Source organism: Zasmidium cellare (genome assembly GCF_010093935.1).
Source record: "Zasmidium cellare ATCC 36951 unplaced genomic scaffold M409scaffold_12, whole genome shotgun sequence".
In the NCBI taxonomy this organism is placed as follows: domain Eukaryota; kingdom Fungi; phylum Ascomycota; class Dothideomycetes; order Mycosphaerellales; family Mycosphaerellaceae; genus Zasmidium; species Zasmidium cellare.
The window spans coordinates 645,582-664,654 of NW_022986956.1; the positions used below are offsets into that span (position 1 = coordinate 645,582).

General features: G+C 53.9%; 6 protein-coding genes across 6 annotated transcripts; 2 read left to right on the forward strand and 4 right to left on the reverse strand.

Annotated features, from left to right (window-relative positions):
• Window positions 1-30: 30 nt before the first annotated feature.
• M409DRAFT_21355 (uncharacterized protein) lies at window positions 31-7,699 on the reverse strand (the record flags this gene model as incomplete). The annotated part of the gene is made up of 12 exons (XM_033805817.1): window positions 31-408; window positions 465-551; window positions 606-658; window positions 714-862; window positions 915-3,738; window positions 3,789-3,889; window positions 4,230-4,563; window positions 4,634-4,688; window positions 4,748-4,834; window positions 4,890-4,948; window positions 5,005-5,153; window positions 5,208-7,699. The coding sequence occupies 12 exons, from the start codon at window positions 7,697-7,699 to the stop codon at window positions 31-33; spliced, it is 6,768 nt and encodes a 2,255-aa protein (XP_033669498.1).
• Window positions 7,700-8,554: 855 nt separating this feature from the next.
• On the forward strand, window positions 8,555-10,211 carry M409DRAFT_53258 (uncharacterized protein; the record flags this gene model as incomplete). Its single annotated transcript, XM_033812318.1, has 2 exons — window positions 8,555-9,327; window positions 9,374-10,211. 2 exons carry the CDS (start codon window positions 8,555-8,557, stop codon window positions 10,209-10,211), a joined length of 1,611 nt encoding a protein of 536 aa, XP_033669499.1.
• Window positions 10,212-11,476: 1,265 nt separating this feature from the next.
• On the forward strand, window positions 11,477-13,040 carry M409DRAFT_53259 (uncharacterized protein; the record flags this gene model as incomplete). Its single annotated transcript, XM_033812319.1, has 3 exons — window positions 11,477-11,564; window positions 11,633-12,150; window positions 12,213-13,040. 3 exons carry the CDS (start codon window positions 11,477-11,479, stop codon window positions 13,038-13,040), a joined length of 1,434 nt encoding a protein of 477 aa, XP_033669500.1.
• A 222-nt stretch (window positions 13,041-13,262) lies between these two features.
• On the reverse strand, window positions 13,263-13,766 carry M409DRAFT_21358 (uncharacterized protein; the record flags this gene model as incomplete). The annotated part of the gene is made up of 1 exon (XM_033805818.1): window positions 13,263-13,766. The coding sequence occupies one exon, from the start codon at window positions 13,764-13,766 to the stop codon at window positions 13,263-13,265; it is 504 nt and encodes a 167-aa protein (XP_033669501.1).
• A 38-nt stretch (window positions 13,767-13,804) lies between these two features.
• Window positions 13,805-14,563, reverse strand: M409DRAFT_21359 (uncharacterized protein; the record flags this gene model as incomplete). The annotated part of the gene is made up of 1 exon (XM_033805819.1): window positions 13,805-14,563. One exon carries the CDS (start codon window positions 14,561-14,563, stop codon window positions 13,805-13,807), a length of 759 nt encoding a protein of 252 aa, XP_033669502.1.
• A 642-nt stretch (window positions 14,564-15,205) lies between these two features.
• Window positions 15,206-18,600, reverse strand: M409DRAFT_21360 (uncharacterized protein; the record flags this gene model as incomplete). Its single annotated transcript, XM_033805820.1, has 11 exons — window positions 15,206-15,229; window positions 15,281-15,379; window positions 15,428-15,578; window positions 15,635-15,820; window positions 15,869-16,724; window positions 16,785-16,969; window positions 17,024-17,057; window positions 17,113-17,342; window positions 17,395-17,505; window positions 17,559-18,169; window positions 18,220-18,600. 11 exons carry the CDS (start codon window positions 18,598-18,600, stop codon window positions 15,206-15,208), a joined length of 2,868 nt encoding a protein of 955 aa, XP_033669503.1.
• Between the last annotated feature and the right edge of the window lie 473 nt (window positions 18,601-19,073).

The following is a 19,073-nucleotide window of genomic DNA, read 5'->3' on the forward strand; positions in this document are numbered from 1 at the left end:
AGGAATTGGAGCTCGCCAATCCTTCACTAACTACATGTTATCCACCCATGGTCGATATTTATCATCTTGATAGCCCAGCTGAGCCTCGTCCTCTGGTCCGGGCTTCACTATCTTCAACGGATAATCTCTCACGCCCGTCGTAGCCCAGACATGCGTCCGTATCCTGGACCAAAGTGTGCCGATGTCCTTTCGTCTCAATGGGTAGAGGTGTAGACACGACATTATCTCTTCAAGTAGTTCTTCGGAGTACTTGTTCCAAGCAGCGTCCGTGGGCCGCGGCGGATCCCCATCGAATCGCGCGTCGTCGGGTTTTCTTTCGAGGTTGACCAGGCTGAGCATTGTCTTTCCAATGCCCCAAACGTCGCTTCGATGTACCGCAAAGGGGCCTGGATCTTGCCGGTATTGTTCCTGTTGAGTGTTGGTTCAGTGACGTTGATTTGAGATTATTTGAAGAAGAGACTCACAGGAGCACGGAAGCCCCTCGTTCCCCATGCCTCGTCCACAGGCTTGTCAGCAACCGTGGACTCCCTGACTAGACCGAAGTCGCCCAACTGTAGATCGTTAACAAGAGTGCTCAAGTATGTGTGAGGGGCATATTTCATTACCTTAAACACGGGTATACCAGGCCAAAAATCCTTTTGTGGTTCTGCCAGGAAGACTGCAAGACGTCAGAATTCAGCACAGGTTAAGCGTGTCTGATGGAGGTGACATACCATTCACGGGTTTGATGTCGCATTGAATCACAGGGTGAATATGTGGCTCATCGCTAGGTGTGCCTCCTGCGACACAACCACGCTGCATGATGCAGACTGCCGACGTCAAGGCCTCGAAAATGGCCCAGAGTGCCCTCTCGGGTATGTAACTGTGAGGAGTCAGCCACGTGCCGTTGAACATTGAATCTCCCATCCACCTACTGGTCAATCTCGTGTTCATTCTGATCGAAGTGGGGATGACTTCCAGCTCTGTGGTGTGCCTGTACCACATCGCCAAGATCGCCGTGTGGACAGAACTCCCCATACACACGATACGTCCGATATCTGTCGAAGATGGCCCAGCCTCGGCATTCCACAATATGGAAAGAGTCCACTGCCTGCTTCAGTGTCCGGGGCACGGCTGCCTCAAGTGGAACTCTCTCAGAAATGGGCCCATGCCAATGATTTTGAACGTCGAATTCATGTTCCCCTGACTCACGTACGGCTTTCAGTTTGGCATCTTTCAGAACGATGCGGTCGATGATCCGATGGCGAGCGTTGTATTTGACCCATAGTACCGCCGTTCCGAATCCACCTTCTCCGAGTACCTCACTTTTGCTCCATTGGTCAGGAATATCACTGCGGTCACCGGCGAAGTTGTCCTGAAGCTCTTGTACTTGTGGATCAGCCGTTGGCTGGACTTCATCTGGTCGGAACAGGGGCCTACCCAGAAGGCGTGCGTCGCGATAGGCCTTATAACGTCTATTAAGTCCTTGTACCTGGGCGGCATCCGACATTTGTTCCAACGCAAGGTCCCAAGCAGCTTCAATGGCGTCCATCTGCTGGCGTCTAATGTCGCGACTGAGTTCCTCGACAAACATTGCAGCTGGGACGTCCGGAAGCCACCGCAGCGGCCGCAGAAGCTCTCCATACCGTAAGTTGTCAACCGCCATTCTTTGGCAGTCTTGGAATCGCCTCCAGTGGAAGGCAGACACCTCCTCTTCTTTTATCCGATTCACACGATCTTGCCATTGTCGTCGGAACACTGCCTCCCGGACGCCGTGCGGTACTGTTGTAGTATTCAGAGTCATAAGGCCCCGCACAGCACGAAATTCATTCTGTCGTTCAATTTTGTGCTCAGAGGGAGCATCCTCAATGTACTTTTCCCACATTGGCGTGAGAAGCTGCACTGCGTCGATGTTGATCCGCAACCTGAGGTGACTGCGGACAAACTGCTCTGCCGATGTGGTCTGATCCCAATGCATGGGCGCCAGAAATATAGACTCTTTCCTGAATTGTTTCTTGGCATACCGGCGAAGATGATCGAACAGTCGGAGAGTGTCCTCAGAAGGCGAGGCCGACATCAGTTCGGCTCGAAGGACCTGCCACCTCTGATTCAACGTTGGCAGATCCAGGGGCCACTGCTCCGTAAGGTTGGACCCCTTGTTTACCAAGTACCTCTCCAGCGGTGGAGCAGCAGACCAAAGTTTTTCGTTGTCGTTTCCGTGTTCAAAGACCAATCCCACACAGACGTCCAAGCGAACATCCACCCCGTATTTCTGAGAGAACTGCGAGGCGTCCAACGCTCTTGCGATGTAATTTCGACAGCTATGTGCTGTATCCGCAAGCGCCCAAAGGTTTTTGAGAGCCTGAGCATTCGGATCTGCCGAGACTGTTACATCGTCATCGAGTATGGCAGGAGGAGCACTGCGATCAATCCATGGCTCGTCGATCAGGCTGTCATCGTTGATGTACTCATATATCGGCCTTATATTGCTAGCCCAGTTAACGTCGTAGCCATGTCTTTCAATCAGTCTGAGAAGGATGCCGTAGAGGTGGCCTTTGTAATTTTCTTCAAATGCTTCGACGTAGCCGAACAGTGCATGATCTTCGGGCAAATTCTGTGCCATCACCTCCTCCATGAATCTCGCCTCATCACTGTTGTCATCCGCTTCGCTTGCGTCAGGTGCTTGCTGGACATTCTGGTCGTCCGGCTCGGTCGGATCATCTTCACTCAATGCAGGAAGCCCAGCCCCTTCCTCTGGAGCATCGGCGACGTCTTCACGTGGACCCATTGACTCCGCTGGGGCTTCATGCTGCTCCTGAGGAGGCAAGGACTCATCAGCCCCTGCCTGCGCAGGTCTCGAACCTTCGCCAGAATTCTGCCGTTTTGGTTGGTATTCCACCGCGCGGTCGCCCGTCCCATCGAAAAGATTGGGATTTTGACGTCCGCCTCCAAATTTAGAGCCTTGCGGAGCGTCTTCCGCAGCGTCTGCATGGGCAGAAGATTCATAATCTGGCAATGGGCTTGATTCCATGCCGAATGGAATGCTTCCCCCGGGCCTTCCTACAGCAGGTTCCCTTGTTCGGACGTCCTGGGGGGCCTCACCGTTCGCTATTGGCAAATGATTTGGCCCATCAGCACGAGGCCGATCAGGAACGCCGGTCTCCTTCACGGCATCTTTGTCGACAGGCGGAGCAGGGTTCAGTCGTCCATCGTCATGTTCCTCGTCGTCTCCTTCGGAAATAGGGACCAACGGCTGCTTCGCGCCGGGTACAGCAGAATCTTGATCCTCGTTTCCTGCTGTATCGACCTTCGTCTTCTTGCTTGCCCTGGTTTCGGGACCGTCGGTTGCTTTGCGCGTGCCGTCCTTTTTGCTGCCTTCGGGACGCACTGGGCCCTGTCCCTGGCCATCGTTGTCGTCGTCTTCATCGTCGTCCTCGGCGTCGTCGACTGGAATTGGAGCGCCCGTCTTCACAGGTCGCTTTTTCCGGGGCGATGGGTTGCGCTCTTCGTTCTGACTGCCCGCGGCTTTCCTCTTCCTTCCCGTCTTCTTGGGCCCCGCTTTTTTGGTCTGAACAGTCTCGTCTTCGCCGTCTTCGCGGTCTTCCTCATCAACATCATCTTCATTTTCGATAGCTGTGGCATTCTCTTTTCCCTTTCCGCCACGACCTCTTTTGGGAGGCGCTGCAGCAGCAGCCGCTGGAGCAGGAGCCACTGGAGGAGCAACCGCTGGAGCAGGAGCGGCTGGAGCTCCGCCAGGGTCTGATAATATCAGCATTTGCTATGCAAAAAATGCTCTCAGCGTGACTCACTGGCGCGTGTGATTCTGTTGGGATCTCTTTTGGGGGGCGGTCCCGCAGTTGTCTTTTTCCTCGGCGGCATACTGAAAATGCGATCGTTGCTGGGTTGGGAACTGTTCAGCAGTGTAAGTTTCGAATGACAGAAATTTCGGGACTCACATTCTTCACGCTGGACGGACTTCTTTGTTGGATTTGCCCAAGGTGCTTGTGAGTCCGCATACGGACGCTGCTTTGTTCGTGGCAGTCGTGCTTGGTGACAAAGGATGCAATGTTCCCAACGCACGATTGATCTCAGGTACCGAGAGCACGGCTTGACGTGACTCAGTCGGAGTGTTGAGACGATCGAGCATTGCGAGGGTTGGTACTATGTCAATGGTATATGAGAAGTCTGGAGAATTGAGGAAGTGCTTCAGGAGACCCTAAGTCGTACTTCATAGTGAAAGACACCCTCACGTCCACTGCAAGTAGACGTCGCGTGCAAACATGAAGTTGGCCTCGCCATCCTCGGGCTGTCTGAGCTTAGGCACGGAGCCCGTATTCCCCTCCATGGTGGCGACCTGGTAATGAATGTCATGCCAAAGGTCGTCGATCCAGATCCTATCTTCCGGCCTCTGTGTTAGACAACGGCTTATCGTGCGGAGTAAATCATCAGTGTACGTCACGTCTTGGTCGAAAGCTGGTGGGAAACGAGTCGGGTTATCTTCGAGAGAGTATTCGAGAGCGTCACGTTGAAGGGGCCTTTCGATGAGGTTGACTAGGCAATACATGACGAGCCCGATGGCCCATACTGCTCACGGAGGATGTCAGTCCTGGTTCCCGCATGTCTTGAATAACGGTGGCTCTGAGTCTACACTTACCGTCACTGGCGAATTCGATGTAGGCCTGTCGGTCAGGGTCCCTGCTATACGTCTCCTGCGCAACTGTGAGCTTTTCTGGCGGTCCAATGAATACTGCGCTATTTCCTGACTCACCGGTGCTCTGTACCCAGGTGTGCCGGTCCCAGTGTATTTAAGTGGGTTGTCCAACTCGGTTTGTTCGACTATACCGAAATCTCCCAACTGTTGACATCTGTGAGTGCGAGGCATCTGAAACAGCAACTCGCGCAACGCTTACCTTTGGAGTTGGGATGCCAGGCCATAGACCGTCTGTATCATCTGCCAGTGCAAGGAACACTACAATTATGAACAAGGTTAGTCAAAGAATGATCGCTATCGTTCAGAAGACCGACCGTTATGTGGCTTTATGTCGCAGTGTATGAAGGGGATCTGATCGTGAGGTCGTTGCCGACCCGTTACCGGAAGGTGACCCTGTTGCAGCAGACACACGGCCGATACCAAGGCTTCAAAAATCGCCCAGAGCGCTCGTTCCGGGATGCGACTAGTGGAGAAGGTCAGCCATCTACATAATGATTGAGGCGGCAATGAATCGTACTGATCAAGTCGATTACCATTTTCATCAACAAGACCCATGTGACGTGCACGACGATGAGCTCTGATGATGCCTGCGAGGTCTCCGTGCGGACAAAACTCGCTGTAGATGCGATTCATGCAGACGCTGTCGTAAATTGCCGCCCCGTAACAACGTACAATGTTGTCGCTGTCTTCGTACCCTTGGAGTATCATCGGAACGCGCTCTTCAATAGGCCGTCTGTCGTGCAGGGCACCAAACCAGTGATCGTCTGAATCCCAATTCTCGTGATTCATGAACACATCCTTCAGGACCATCCGCTCCGTTGTCTTCATGGTGGAGTCAAGCTTGACCCACAGAGCAGCTTGGGCATGGCCGCCTTCACCCAGAACGGAGTGAAAGTTCCAGTGGTCGCCTCTTTGCAATTGGCTGCGGTCTTCGCCAAATCCGAGTGAGCGTGTTGTTCTGTGCCGAAATTCATCTGGCGAAGGTGGCTGCTGCTCGTCAGGCCGCCACATGGCAACACCACGTCGGACCTCAGCCAACATATCCTCATATCGAAGCTGCAATTCCACCTGCAAAGGTCCATGTGCTGCCGCTATAGCTTTGTTCCAGGCTTGGTGATGATTTTGGGAGGACTGCGACCGAACGCTGAACCCCAACTCGTCCAGGTATGCTCCTGGCCAGTCTCTGGACTCTGGGTCCGGCGGATGTAGCAGCTCACCATATTCCTCCAAACTCTCATCTGCCATGCTTTTGAAATCACGGAAACGGTGCCGAAGTCGGTGAGGGAGATCATAACCTGCAAGCCGGTTCTCAATATGCTCCCATTCGCGCTTCCACGTGAGCCACTCTACAGTGAACGACAGCTCACCACTGGCTTCCATATGTTCATACTCCTGCTGTAAGAACTGACGCTGCTCTTCGGATTGACTATCGCGAATTGAATCGTCCCAGAGTGGTTTCAGAAGGAACAATGCGCCATGTCTGAGCCAGTCTCTCATGTGTTGGCGAACGCAATTCTCAACTGTGTCATCTGGCATGGGATCATCAGGAGCAAGGTATAGCCCCTTCTGCTTGAACATGCCTTGTGCCCAGCGATAGAGGTCTGCGAACTCTACGTGAAGGACCGGCGAGACTTCACCTCGCTCGTCCAATTGAGCCCGCGATGTCGACCAGGCATGACGCAGCCCCTCGTAGGTCAAAGGCCATTCCTCACCAAGGGGAAAGAGGCCAGAGAGATATCTCTCAGGTTCAGGCGAAGCTTCCCACAGGGTTTGGTCAGTGCTTGGATGGCGACGTATCACTTCCAGGCATGTGTGGATGCGGTGGGCTAAAGTGTACTCCTGTGCGAGTTTCTCGTTGGTCAACGCCCTGCGGACGAAACCTCGGCAAGCTGGGGCAGTTCTGCATGTGCGCCAGTATTCCATCAATTCTCGAGTTTCCGGGTCGTTGCCGTCAAATGCCCGAGGAAGAGGACCCCACTTCTCAGAGAAGGGAAGCATGAGATCTTCGACGTAATAATCGATGGGCGTGGCCTGGCTCCAGTCTGCCCCGAATCCATGTTTCCCGATCCAGTTGAGCAGGACGAAGTAGATAAGCCTTTCACCCGCAGGCTCATATTTGTGGAGATAGTCCTCAACGGGTTGCGAGGCTGGTTTGCCCTTTGCAATATGGTCAAGGAGACGTTGCCGGTCGCGAGCCATCTCGGCTGCATCGTAATCATATCCATCAGCTGTAGCCTGCGCCCTGACATCATTGTGGTCACGAAGATCTACTTGCGGCTGGCTCATGTCGGTTGCTACGCCTGTATTCACGGTATCATCCTGGTGAGCAGGAGAGCGATCGTCATCTACCAGTTCTCTATGAGAGTTCGAATGCTCCCCGGCACCAGACAGTGCAGGCTCGTTTGTAGTACCGACATTTCGTTTCTTCGGGGGAGGTCCATCCTCCTGCAAGGAATCTCCTGTTGACTCTCGAGGCCTTCGATGTCTTTTCTTGGTCCTCTGCTTTCCTCGATCCTCAGGTTCACCGTTGGAGTCACCTTTGGGAATGCTTCCCGTTGGTGAGCTGGAAGAATTCCTGGGAGGAATGGGCCCACCGAATACACCTTCACCACCACCATGCACCTCCTCTCGAATTGTTGATGGAACATCTGCGCCCGCCCTAGCAGTCACATCGTTCGGTGTGCCCTGCTTTCTCTTGGAACCGCGCTTTCCTTGGGTCTGGTTCGTAGCGCCTTTCCCTTTCGAAATCGGTCTGCTCAGCTCCGCACCATCAGCGTCTTCACCTCCGTCTCCCGGCATGTCCAGTGATGCAGAACGCTCGTCATTTCTGGGGTCTGCCACGGCTTCGTCGTCCTGTGAAGTAGCGATTTCCGTCCTAGCGGCTCTCGTTTTGGGCCCGCGTTTTTTTACAGCTTTAGAAAGACTGAGTGCACGTGGCGGAGAAACCGACTTCCCTTCCTTTTCGTCTAGCTTCTTACCAGCTCTTGTCTTCCTTTTCGATGTCGCCATTTTCGATGAAAGCGAAACGATTGCACAGCGTTGTCGGAAAGATGTAATACGATCAACGAGAATTGAATTGAATTGAGAATCAGCATCCATCTTCCGTTGTCTGTCAAGCCAGCAGCTCTTTGTCTTCCCAGTTTGGTTGTGCTTGCCAGCTTCCGCATCCGGTCTGCTCTTTGTCTGAGCACCAGTGCCGTCGAGACAAGAGCATGAAGCCCCAATGTCGCCGTGTCAATGGCGATCGCAGGTGAGTATGATGGCATTGTTCTCAGCGATGCAACCACATCGCGGTATGTAGCGCTTGTGGAGGATGCTAGCGGCTGACATTCTAAGTCTCAGGCGTACCAATTGTTAGCCGTATCTTTGAATGTTTGTTCGACCCCACTTCGAGGCTGATGCCGCCGTGTGTGTATCGTCGCAGGCATGCTCGGATGTTAGCTATGGTACGGGATAGTGGATGGTGTGGCCTGCTTGACATGGAAAGGGGAGATGGTGTATCGCTCTTGTGGGGGCGAAAGACTTCATGTATGGAAGCTGATTCTCCATGTCAATTTCCAGACTGATCCCCGCTGAGACTGACTCCTCACACGAAAATTCGGGCGGGTTGCGTTACATGCCCTGTACTGTAGAGTGACCTGGTGCTCCAGCGGTGATGTCGAGTCGTCTCCTGCCAAGCATTCGGTCGGCTCGGGCCGCAGCAACATCCTTGCAGCGCAAACGCTAACTTTCTGGCTCCGATGCACAGTCACTCACCCACTTTCATGTGACACATCTTCGCCCATTCTACCACCACCACAAGACCTCCTCGCCGGCGAACAGGCACCCTCATCACACTCACGACAGATAGCCTCAATTCGCAAGATGGTCGGCACGCGAGGTCCGGTGCCGGTACCTCTGACCGAGACCAATGGCGCTGGACGAGACCTCACCATCGACATTCTCCACCACCTCGAAACGAACGATCCTTTCCAGTCCGATGTTGCCTATCCGGACAAAAGCCAAGCCGAGATCAAGGCAGCTCTGGACCGCCTCGCCAGCAGGGCCATGGTCGAGTACGACACGAACGACGCCGAGCAGATCACCTTAACCGGAGAAGGACAGCAGATTGTGGACGAAGGCAGTCATGAGTACAAGGTCTGGCAGCTGGTCAAAGGGAAGGGCAGAGTGCCGCCGAAAGATCCGTCACTGGCGACGCCCTCGGCGAAGTTGGGCTCCGGCAATGCGATCAAGGCGGGCTGGATCAAGAAGGATGGTGATGCCTTCGTGGCAGTGAAAGACACTGTACAAGATGCTACGAGGGAGACTCTGAAGTATGCGGCGGAATACAAGACAATGCCCGACCAACGGCAGCTCAAAGACTTCCAGAAGCGAAAGCTGGTCGGTGTCACCAAGATCATCACCTACGAGGTGCGGAAAGGCCCGCGGTGGGCCAAGGAGATACCTCTTGAAGTGACCGACTTGACGGCGGAGATGCTGGAGGATGGAAGCTGGAAGTCAGCCAACTTCAAGCCATACAACTTCAAGGCGCTTGGCGCGCAGCAGAACTCAGGAGCGCTACATCCCCTGAACAAGGTGCGCGAGGAGTTCAGGAAAATCTTCTTCAATTGGGACTTCATCGAGATGCCCACAGGACGGTAAGTGTACTAGCAGTACTTTAGTGTGCATGGCTAACGGATCTAGCTTCGTTGACACCGGCTTCTGGAACTTCGACGCCCTGTTCGTCCCACAACAGCATCCAGCGCGTGATGTACAAGACACTTTCTACGTCTCGGACCCCCCTGAATCAGGCCTGCCTGGACCTGATGTACCCGCAGACCGTGCACTCGACAAGATGGAGGCCGAATCCATGCTCTTCAGCTCAGGAGACGAATCTGGTCGCAAGAAGCTCGACTACGCACAATACTACAAGGACGTCAGAGCTGTTCATCAAGACGGCAAGTTCGGCTCAATTGGCTACCGGTATCCATTCTCCGACTCTGAGACCACACGACTTGTCCTGCGTACACATACCACTGCTGTTTCCACCTACTGTCTACATCGCCTCGCCGCAAACCCGAGACCCGCCCGCTACTTCTCGATTGACCGAGTTTTCCGTAACGAGACGGTCGATGCCACGCATTTGGCCGAGTTCCACCAAATCGAAGGCGTCATTGCAGACTACGGTCTGACACTGGGAGGTCTGCAGGCCTTCCTGGGCAAGTTCTTCGAGCAGCTCGGCATCACCAACCTTCGCTTCAAGCCCGCCTACAACCCTTACACCGAGCCAAGTATGGAAGTCTTCGGCTTTCACCGTGGTCTCAACAAGTGGGTCGAAATTGGTAACTCAGGGATGTTCAGGCCGGAAATGCTGCTGCCAATGGGCCTGCCGGAAGATCTACGAGTGTACGGCTTCGGTCTGTCCCTGGAACGACCGACGATGATCAAGTATGCGGTGAGCAACATTCGTGAGCTGCTCGGCCACAAGGTCGACCTGGGATTCATTGAGAGCAACGCGGCAGTCCGGCTGGATAAAGACTAGACTCTATGCGTGGGAATGTATCGGCGCTGACAAGGAGGACCTGGTTCTAGCTCGGATGTGTAGATGACTGAATGCTCAAAAGACCATTACAAAGCAACCCTCCAAAGGGCATGCCGTGTCTCGGACGTTCACACTCCGCCGTCCCTGTGTCAACGCGAAGTACGAAGCGGCGAGTCAGCCAAGCATTTGGGACGTCGAAATACATCTGACGCTTGTTTCACATACTCTTTCCAGGCACGCCGAATATGACTGAATACATCGGCGCAAGAAATAGAAAGACTGCGCCTTGCCAAGACAGCGCTGGTATTCGCGTTGCTGACCTTGAGCCGCCTCGCCTTTGCTCGCACCGATGCCTGTTGAACCTACGGACCAGTGCCAAGGTACAACCCCTTGCCATCTTTGAGTTGAGGCCTTGCTGTTTTCTTGGTATTGCACTCTGGCACAGTGCAAACACATTGGCCTGAAGACCGACTTCTTCTTCAAGCTAGCCGCTAATGTCCTGCGCAAGATGAAGTGGGCGGCCGAGTCATGCCCAAGCGCCCAGTGTCTCGAACAAGCAGGGACATCGCCGGAACGGCACGAACCTACCAAGCACTTCACGAGATCCGCCAGGGGGTTCGTGATCCACCAGCGAATCTCGAGCCACCACGCCACTCATGCCAGACCGGGCTCCCATCATCGCTCAACCTGGTGTTTGACAACCTCCCGAAAACGACGTCAGCATGCCGGATGTCGTGGAGAAATGCCTCCAATTACCGACGTGCTGCGGCATTGATCCTTGCTATAGTGCCGATCACTATCCCATCGTCGACCTCCATTCGCTGTCACATCTGCACGAACAAGTTCACAACACCGGTTTCTGGATCGAGACTTGCAGCTTGATTGAAATGCTTAATCGATGCGAAGCATCTGCATCCTTCCAATGCCTATCGGAAACATGTAGCCGCATCTTAGATTCGGACTCCTGCCACGTCACCCCAACTTCCTATTGTGGCCACGTCCGTGCGATTTCGACCCCCAGGTGCGGAAGTGGCGACAGATCCACGGAGATGGTCTTTGCGGTGGCGATGGCGATGACGCCGAGCGTGAAAGTCTGGGCTTGATTTCTACGGACAGACTTCAACAACATCCTTGTTTCGACTGTCGATATCACACTGCAGGTCTCATAGTGCCAATGCTATCCTGTTGGCTATCATGACGGGACGCCCCTCTGTCTAGTGTTCGCCTCGATTCCCCAAGAGCGCTCGCCTTCGACAACGACAACAATGGCTTCTCCAAAAGGGGCCCCAAGCTCACAGCCTTTCCCGCTCGCGCAGCTCCTGATCGTCGGATTGTGCAGATGTTCGCAGCCATGTACGCATGAACCGACGTCAAACCACTGCAAGACAAAACTCACTCAGACTAATCGATCCTTCTCACAGTCGCCATCGCCTCCCTCCTCCCGTACCTTCCCTCCTACCTCGAAAACCTCTCCATCCCCACTACATCAATCGCAACCTACCAAGGAGCTTTCCTCGCCACTCTAGGTATCTGCGAATCCACCTTCGCCATCCCCTGGACCCGTCTCGCCGACCGCATCGGCCGCAAGCCCGTCATCGTCGCGACGCTAATAACCCAACTCCTCGGGAACTTGGCCCTCGGCTTCTGCACGCAAACATGGCAGGCTTTCGCTTGCATGATTGTCATTGGCATTTCGAATGGCAATGTTGCTGTTATGAGGGCGATTGTGGCGGAGATGGTTACGGCCAAGGAGCATCAGGCGAGGGCGTTCAGTTTTACGCCTATGGCGAGTGCAGCTGGGACGTTGCTCGGGAGTCTGAGCGGTGGGTGGTTGAGTGGAGTTAGGCTGGGAAGCGGGTGGCCTGTGTTTGTGTTGCCGACTCTTGTTAGTGCAATAGTGTTTCTACCGGCTGTTGGGTCGGCTATCTTCATGTTAGAGGTGAGTGGCTTCCGTGTTGCTGAACGGTGAAGTGCACTGGCTGACTGAATGCGAATCATCAGGAGACCGGCAGGGTGAAGCTAGGATACGAGAAAGTGTCACTCAGCGCCTCAAAGGACATTGACGACGAAGAAGACTCCGACTCAATCGAGCTTGACGACGCTCAAAAGAAAGACCCGGACCTCGAAGACCAGAGACGACCCTCAACCCACGAAGACCGCCAACCCCCAACCAACCGCACGACCTTCTTCCAAATCGTCCGCAACCCCTTCATCTGGCTCAACGCCCTCGTAGCCCTCCACTCCGTCGGCTCAGACAACATGCTGCCGCTCGTCCTGCAGTACCCCTCCTCCCGACCGACAACCACCTCCCCGCTCACCAGCCTCTTCACAACCACCTACGGCTACGGCACAACACCCCGCTTCACAGGCCTCCTCTTCTCCGCCGCCTGCGTCTCCGCCATGGTCGTGTCGAGTACGATTTACCCACGCCTCGCCAAGACGAAATCGCATTCCAAGATCTTGCTGGGCACCCTCCTGGCGTACCCCCTAATCTACTTCACTTTCCCCTTCACCCTTCTCCCCACCAGCCAACTCCTCTCGCTCAGCACGCTTACCCTGCTCTTCCTCCTGAAGGGAGGCGTCTTCATCTGCGCTCTCCAGGCGAGTATGATCTGCCTCACCAACAGCGTTGAGAAGGAGAATGTCGCATTGGCGCATGGGGTCAACTTCACGCTTGGGGGACTTGGTCGAGGACTGGGTAGTGCGCTTGTTGGGGGACTGTTTGAGATTGGGCTGAGATGGGGGGCAATTGTTGTTCCGTTTTGGGGATTGGCGGCTATTAGTGGTGGTATTGCGCTTGGGAGTTTGGTGGTGAAGGGGTTGCGGTGAGGGAAAGACTTTTGCCTTGACGACAGTATTGATTTTTTGAAACAGTGGGGTTGATGACTTGGGTTCTTGATGTACTTTTACGACAGTTTTTATCTTGAGCAAAGTTCATTGTACAAGGCTAATCACTCAACCGCATCGCTCAGTATGTGTTGCCAAGCCCAGTCATCCGCAACAGCCAGTCCAAAAGCCATCTGAAGACACCGTACACCTCTCAACCCCCTCTCACGACAAACTAGGACAATTCGCATAAGTCTGACTCGGCCGGCCCCCCATCTCAATTGCGGACAAAATCGTCAACGCCGTCCGATTATTCACACTAGGATAAACACACAGCCCAGACGTCCCCCCAAGATCCATCAAATCTCCGCCATACCGCGCCACATCATCCGCATACTTGCTGTCGCCCATGCCGTAGTCGACGACCTCGTACGAGTCCTCGTCCTGGAACATGTCGAAGGAGTCGTAGACGCCAGTGGAGCCCTCGTTGGCGCCGCTGGAGCAGAGCGTTGCTTGCGGGTCTTCGCCGGTTTCGTTGTTGGAGTTGGCGCAGACGTCTCGGGTGGTGAGCTGGACGTTGAGGCGGGTGAAGACGTGGGTTTTGCGGATTTGGCCTTCGTGGAACTCCTGCCAGAGGTGCGCGGTGTGGTTTGTTTTCGTCTGCAGTGAAACGGGGCGGATTGTGGACATCAGGCCCGCGGCTTCGTACTTGTATCCCTGGGCCGCCATCCACACCACGAGCTCGTGCGTTTTGACCTCGTCTTTCATCATCTCATGGACATCCTCAGCTTGCGTCTCCCGCCAAACCCGCCCGCGATCGTATCCTGCAATTCGAACGCTTGATTGACGGCATCGAGCGCGTCGGCCGTGCGTTGTCCAGCCTGCTGGATCTGATACAAATTGTGTCCTGCTGAGAAGAGTCCGTAGAATCCGAGGAGCGTCATGCCGATGTAGCAACCCACCACGCCTACGATTTGTGCGGCGTTCTTGTCGTCGCCGAACGCTTTGTCGAGGAAGGTGCAGACCGAGTTGGCGCTGAGTCCAACGAGGCCCAGCAGAGCTCTGATCGCGGCGCCTGTGAAGGCTCCTAGAAATAGAGTGTGCGTTGGGGGAGCTGTATCCGTTACAGGCTCGCTCGTGTGCACGCCGCTCGAACTTGTCTCTGTGCGAATGTGGTTGTCTCTCGTCTTCTTTTCGGCCAGGGCAGCAGCTTTCTTGGTGGCATCATGGATGACAGAGTTGGGATGCGTAGAGTAGAGATGTCGTACACTTGCGAACGGAAGATCGGAGTTGATGTCCTCCAGCGCAATGGCGTGGTTGACGAGGTTATTGTGCAGATGCTCTCGTCCTTCCAGAATGGTGGGTGCTGGATAAGCTGTTGCTCTTGTGAAGCCGTAGTCTGCCACGAGCCATAGTAGAACCGCGAGGCTGAGGCGAGTCCAAGTTAAGATTCGGCGCTGCCTGACTGGCCGCTTGGGAGCATCTTGGGCGTTCTGCTGAGAAGTTCTGCGCTTGTGAACAGACATTGTGCTTTTTTGGACTTGAGTCATCGGAGTCAGGCTCAATGATATAACCCAGGGGTATGTGAGGAGTCTGCAACCAGGCTGTGCTGAGAGCCAAAGCAAAAAGGCAGCTTTTATCTTTAGATAAGTTGTTGTCTACTCTCGATGGTACATACCACGGTCGATCGCAGACAAGATCGACCAGCTCTATACCACCTCACAAATCCAGGCAAGCTCGTCGGTACGTGGGACATCGGTTTGCCGCAAGTGGTCGGAACTCACATGTAGGAGGCCTGAAACTAGCCACCAGAGGTAAAGCTTGTCAGAGCTTCGCGAGAGTTTAGATGGACTTCTTCCACACAACCATATCTCTCTGGACCCATCAGACGCCGACAAGCTGCGTAGCTACATGCTTCAAGGCAGAGAGTACTGCTAAGAGTTTCCGACAAGCCGATCTAAGCGGTGCAGCAGCAGCTTGGTAGAGGCGTCTTTTCCAGAGACATACTTCTCTGGTCACCGTTCGATAGATCTTCGCAAACAAAAGCGCGATCTTATCACACTTTTCAGACGTCTCAGACGAGTCGACATATGACATGTGGCTGGCATTAGGAAAGGGAGGGAGCGAAGCAAATGTCTGACCGGTCTGGGTCGACGTCCTGACGGGCTTCAAGCCTGAGCGAGGAAGGCAGCCTTCGATTTCATTAGTTTACCGCGTGACTCGTTAAGATGGTATAAACTCACATTCAAGCGGACGCTCTCCTCAGCCACGGTATTTTCGTTGCGGTGCTCAAAGCCTCCAGCAGCAAGCCTCATCTTGCGCTTCTGGTAGCCTTGGATTTGCTTGGTTCTCCATTAGCTGAGTTTGAATGTTGGAGTATGGTGGCTCACCTTCTCTACACTATTCTCGACGATGTAGCGGATAACAGTGGCGTCCTTCAATTGTCCAAGACGGACTGCACGACCAACCGCCTGGTCTTCGACGGCAGGGTTCCATTGCGGTTCGAGGATGTGGATGCGAGAGGCGGCTGTGATGTTGAGGCTTGCAGCTGGTCAGCACGTTCACTTTTCCCACTCGAACTGAAACATATGGCTCACCCCAATGCACCAGTTCCCATGGTCATCAGCAAGGTGGAAATGGATTTGTCGTGTGTGAACTTATGAAGGATGCCAGATCGTTCAGACTGCGGAGTCGTGCCGTCAATTTGCACAAAGCGAATGCCTCTTTGACGGCACAGGTTGGCCGCAATGTTGAGCGTTTTTATCCATACCGAGAAGACGATGCTGCGTGATGGTCAGTATTGGAAGACTCGTGGATGCGGTAGTGGGTACCTCTTCTCCGGCGACTCAGAATTTTGCGACTGCAGAAGATCTTCTGTCAAAGCATTCAATTTGCTTGAGTTTTGTGAAGAAGCCCCTGCTCCATTTCCGAGTCCACTGCTGACCTGTAGTTGCTCGAGCTCCGTAGGCTTTTCGCACACGGGACATTCGTAACGGAGCGAGTGTTCGGTGTCCTGAAAGAGGTCATCGTAGCAAGTTCGACACAACACATGAGAGCAATGTCCGAGCACGCCCGACGTTGGATCTTCCAATTGATTCAGCATCGCAATCACCGACGAGCAAGTGTCGACGTCGCAAAAAGCTGACTCTTGCTCCTCGAGCAGAGTGAGCTGCTCGTCTGCATCGAGTCCGTGGTTGGTCTCGTCCGTCTGTTCAGGGGTGAAGGTACCCTGGTTGCAGAATATGCGAAGCTTGAGGAGCACCTCCAGCATCGTCTGGCGCGAGTTGGTGCCAGTGCGTCCGCTGACAGCATCGTCAATTGCTTTCCGGCTCCTCTTCATGATCCGCTTGTACTGTCTGTATTCAGCCTTCGAGAACTCGATTTTTCTCTCTAAACACGTCGGCTGAGCAATGTTCAGCAGAGCTCTGGTTCGTCGAAGACATAAAGGCTTCAATGTCTCCCGCAAGATGCCGTAGCCTCGTCTCACCGACTTTCTTGTGATCGCAGCAACATGTTGCTGGAACAGCTTGCTCTCACCAAGGAGAGGTACCCTGCAAAAGTCCAGAAGTGCTCCAAGGTCGTCTACTTTGTTGGAGATGGGTGTTCCTGTGAGGCACCAGTGGTGGGCGGCATCGAGCGCCGTGACGGCTTGGAAGAGCTTTGTACGGCGTGATCGGATTGTGTGAGCTGTGGATCGTATTAGCTACTGGATTAGAAGGCTATCAAAATCTTTTAAATTTGGTGTACCTTCGTCTAAGATGATTCGGAAGAATCTCATATAATACAGCACGCGTCGTCTGGTTTTCCGATGCTCAGTGGCAATTGTTCCGTAAGTGGTGAGTACAATGTCGTAGTCTAACAGATCCGAGAAATCATGGACTCGATTGTGGCTGTGGTATCTCGAGATTCTCAAGGTACCTGGCGATGTATGCCTGGCAATCGATCAGCAGCGACATCTAAAAGGACCAACGTGTGCACGGCCTTACGTATTGAGCTCGTCTGTCCAAGAGTCCATCAGCTCTTGCTTTGTGGTTAGCACACAATCTTGACTCTAAAGAGAGAGATGGGTGCTCACGGGTAGATGGAACCACAACCAACGTAGCTCGACTTCTCGAGCGCGCCCCATTTTCACGATCAGTGTGGCTCAGAGTCTCATTCGCGAAGTGACTGGCCCGGTCCAGAGAGCAAGCAATCAGTGATATGCTAGTTAATGTTTTCCCAAGTCCCATATCGTCGGCCAGAATGCCGCTGTGTGGCTCAGGTTGCTGTGAATACTGTTCGTCTGCCGTGACGGTGTGGCGATATCTGAGGCAGAAGTAAGTTTGACATCAGTACTCGAACTTCACATGGAACTCACACTGGTACACCGTCCTCGTTCCTGTCCAGCTGCCAATACTTCAGCTCATTGTCCATGAGGACGCCGCCGAGTTCTCGTTTGCACATGAAATCGAGCGCCTCTCCTTGGTGCCTATCGCATCACATGTCAACACAGCTCACACCGACGGGAACTCGAATACATACGGCAAAGCTGGGGTAGTAACGATCGCCGTATCTACTTCAACTGCATTCGCGTTGAAAGTGCGCTGCTGAGGTAGGTCATCGAGCACGACGTTCCAGTCCGTATTGTCTTTCGCTTTACTAGTCCCGCCAGTAGAGTCCATCGCAAGCTCCTGAAACCAGATATCGATCTGTTCGACATCTAGAACCATCAAATGGGGATTTGTGTACTCCATGGCGTTGTCTGGACAGTGGGGATCCTGTAAGTAGACGCCATGTTTTGAAAGAAGTCGGCCTACATCTTCACTGGCATCCTCTGGGCCGAGGACGTTGGCGTCCACATACAGAAGCTCGGGTTGTTTCTGTGTAGACTCCTCCGGGTGTGCTGGATGTAGATCGTTGCGTTTTACCCAGAGTTGAAGTTTAATGCCGTACTTGAGAGCTTCCAGCAGCACGAACGTAGCTTTTGAGTTCATATGAGCCAGCTCTGGACAAGAAGGTGGGCCAACGACTAGCCTTCCGCGCTTCACAACCAGCTCAAGGGGCATGTAGTCAGACTCATGCTCGTTATCAGCAGGGCTTGGCTCGCTGGGTTGTGCTGCCCCAGAGAGACGCTGGCACTTGATCTGTAGCACCTGAGATACAATTAGTATCAGAAAAACGCTTCTGATTTGCTTCCAACTACCATTCCATAGCAAACCAAGTTTGCTGAATCCTCAGCGATCGGAGTGCTTCTGAGCGAAGAGGCGGCGTTCGTACTACCGGCTCCGGGAGAAGGGATGAAGAGGCCATCGCTGGGGTGCTCATCGGCATCAGGACGAACAGTTCTTCCAATATCAGAATCGTCGACTACGACTATTTCTGGTGGAGGATGGTGGAAAGAGTCCTTCTCCGGCGTCTGGATTGTGGTGGTGTTACTGTTCGGATACTGCGGTCCGACGTCGCCGTCGTTGCCGCTGCCAAGACTTTCCGCTGAACCCTCGCTGTCTTCCTCCTGTCGCTGACGCTTCCCCAAGTCTTCTCCCACCTCGTCTCCTCGTACGAGCACTTCACCAGGCCGTTTCATGGTGTTCGGCAACATGTTGCTACGGTCCGAAGAGAGGCTCGATGGCAGAAGATGTCCTTGTCGTGGCTCAGCCGCAAGAGGCTGCGGCTGCGTCGCTGCACCGCCTGAGCTGCAGGCGGCCCCAGCGCTTAGCGAAGTGTCCACATTGCCAGGCCAGCCTTTCTCGCCTTCTTCTGCTCCCCAAGTCCTCTTTCTTGATGGGGCGAGGGACTACTCACATCAGACAACGCTAATATGAGCAGCTTCTTGGGTGTGGTTTTAGCTGACTCCCAGACCGAAGATGGCACCCCCAAAGACCGTGGGAAGAACGCCTCCTTTCAACATCCATGGATCGCTTCCAGCAGCCAGATTCGGCTTCTGTCGGTCAGGAACTCGGCGTCCTTATCGCCAAAAATTGAATGTGATCTGGAAATCGTGGACGTTTCTGAACTGCCAAAGACGAACTATGCCACACTCTCATATTGTTGGGGCGA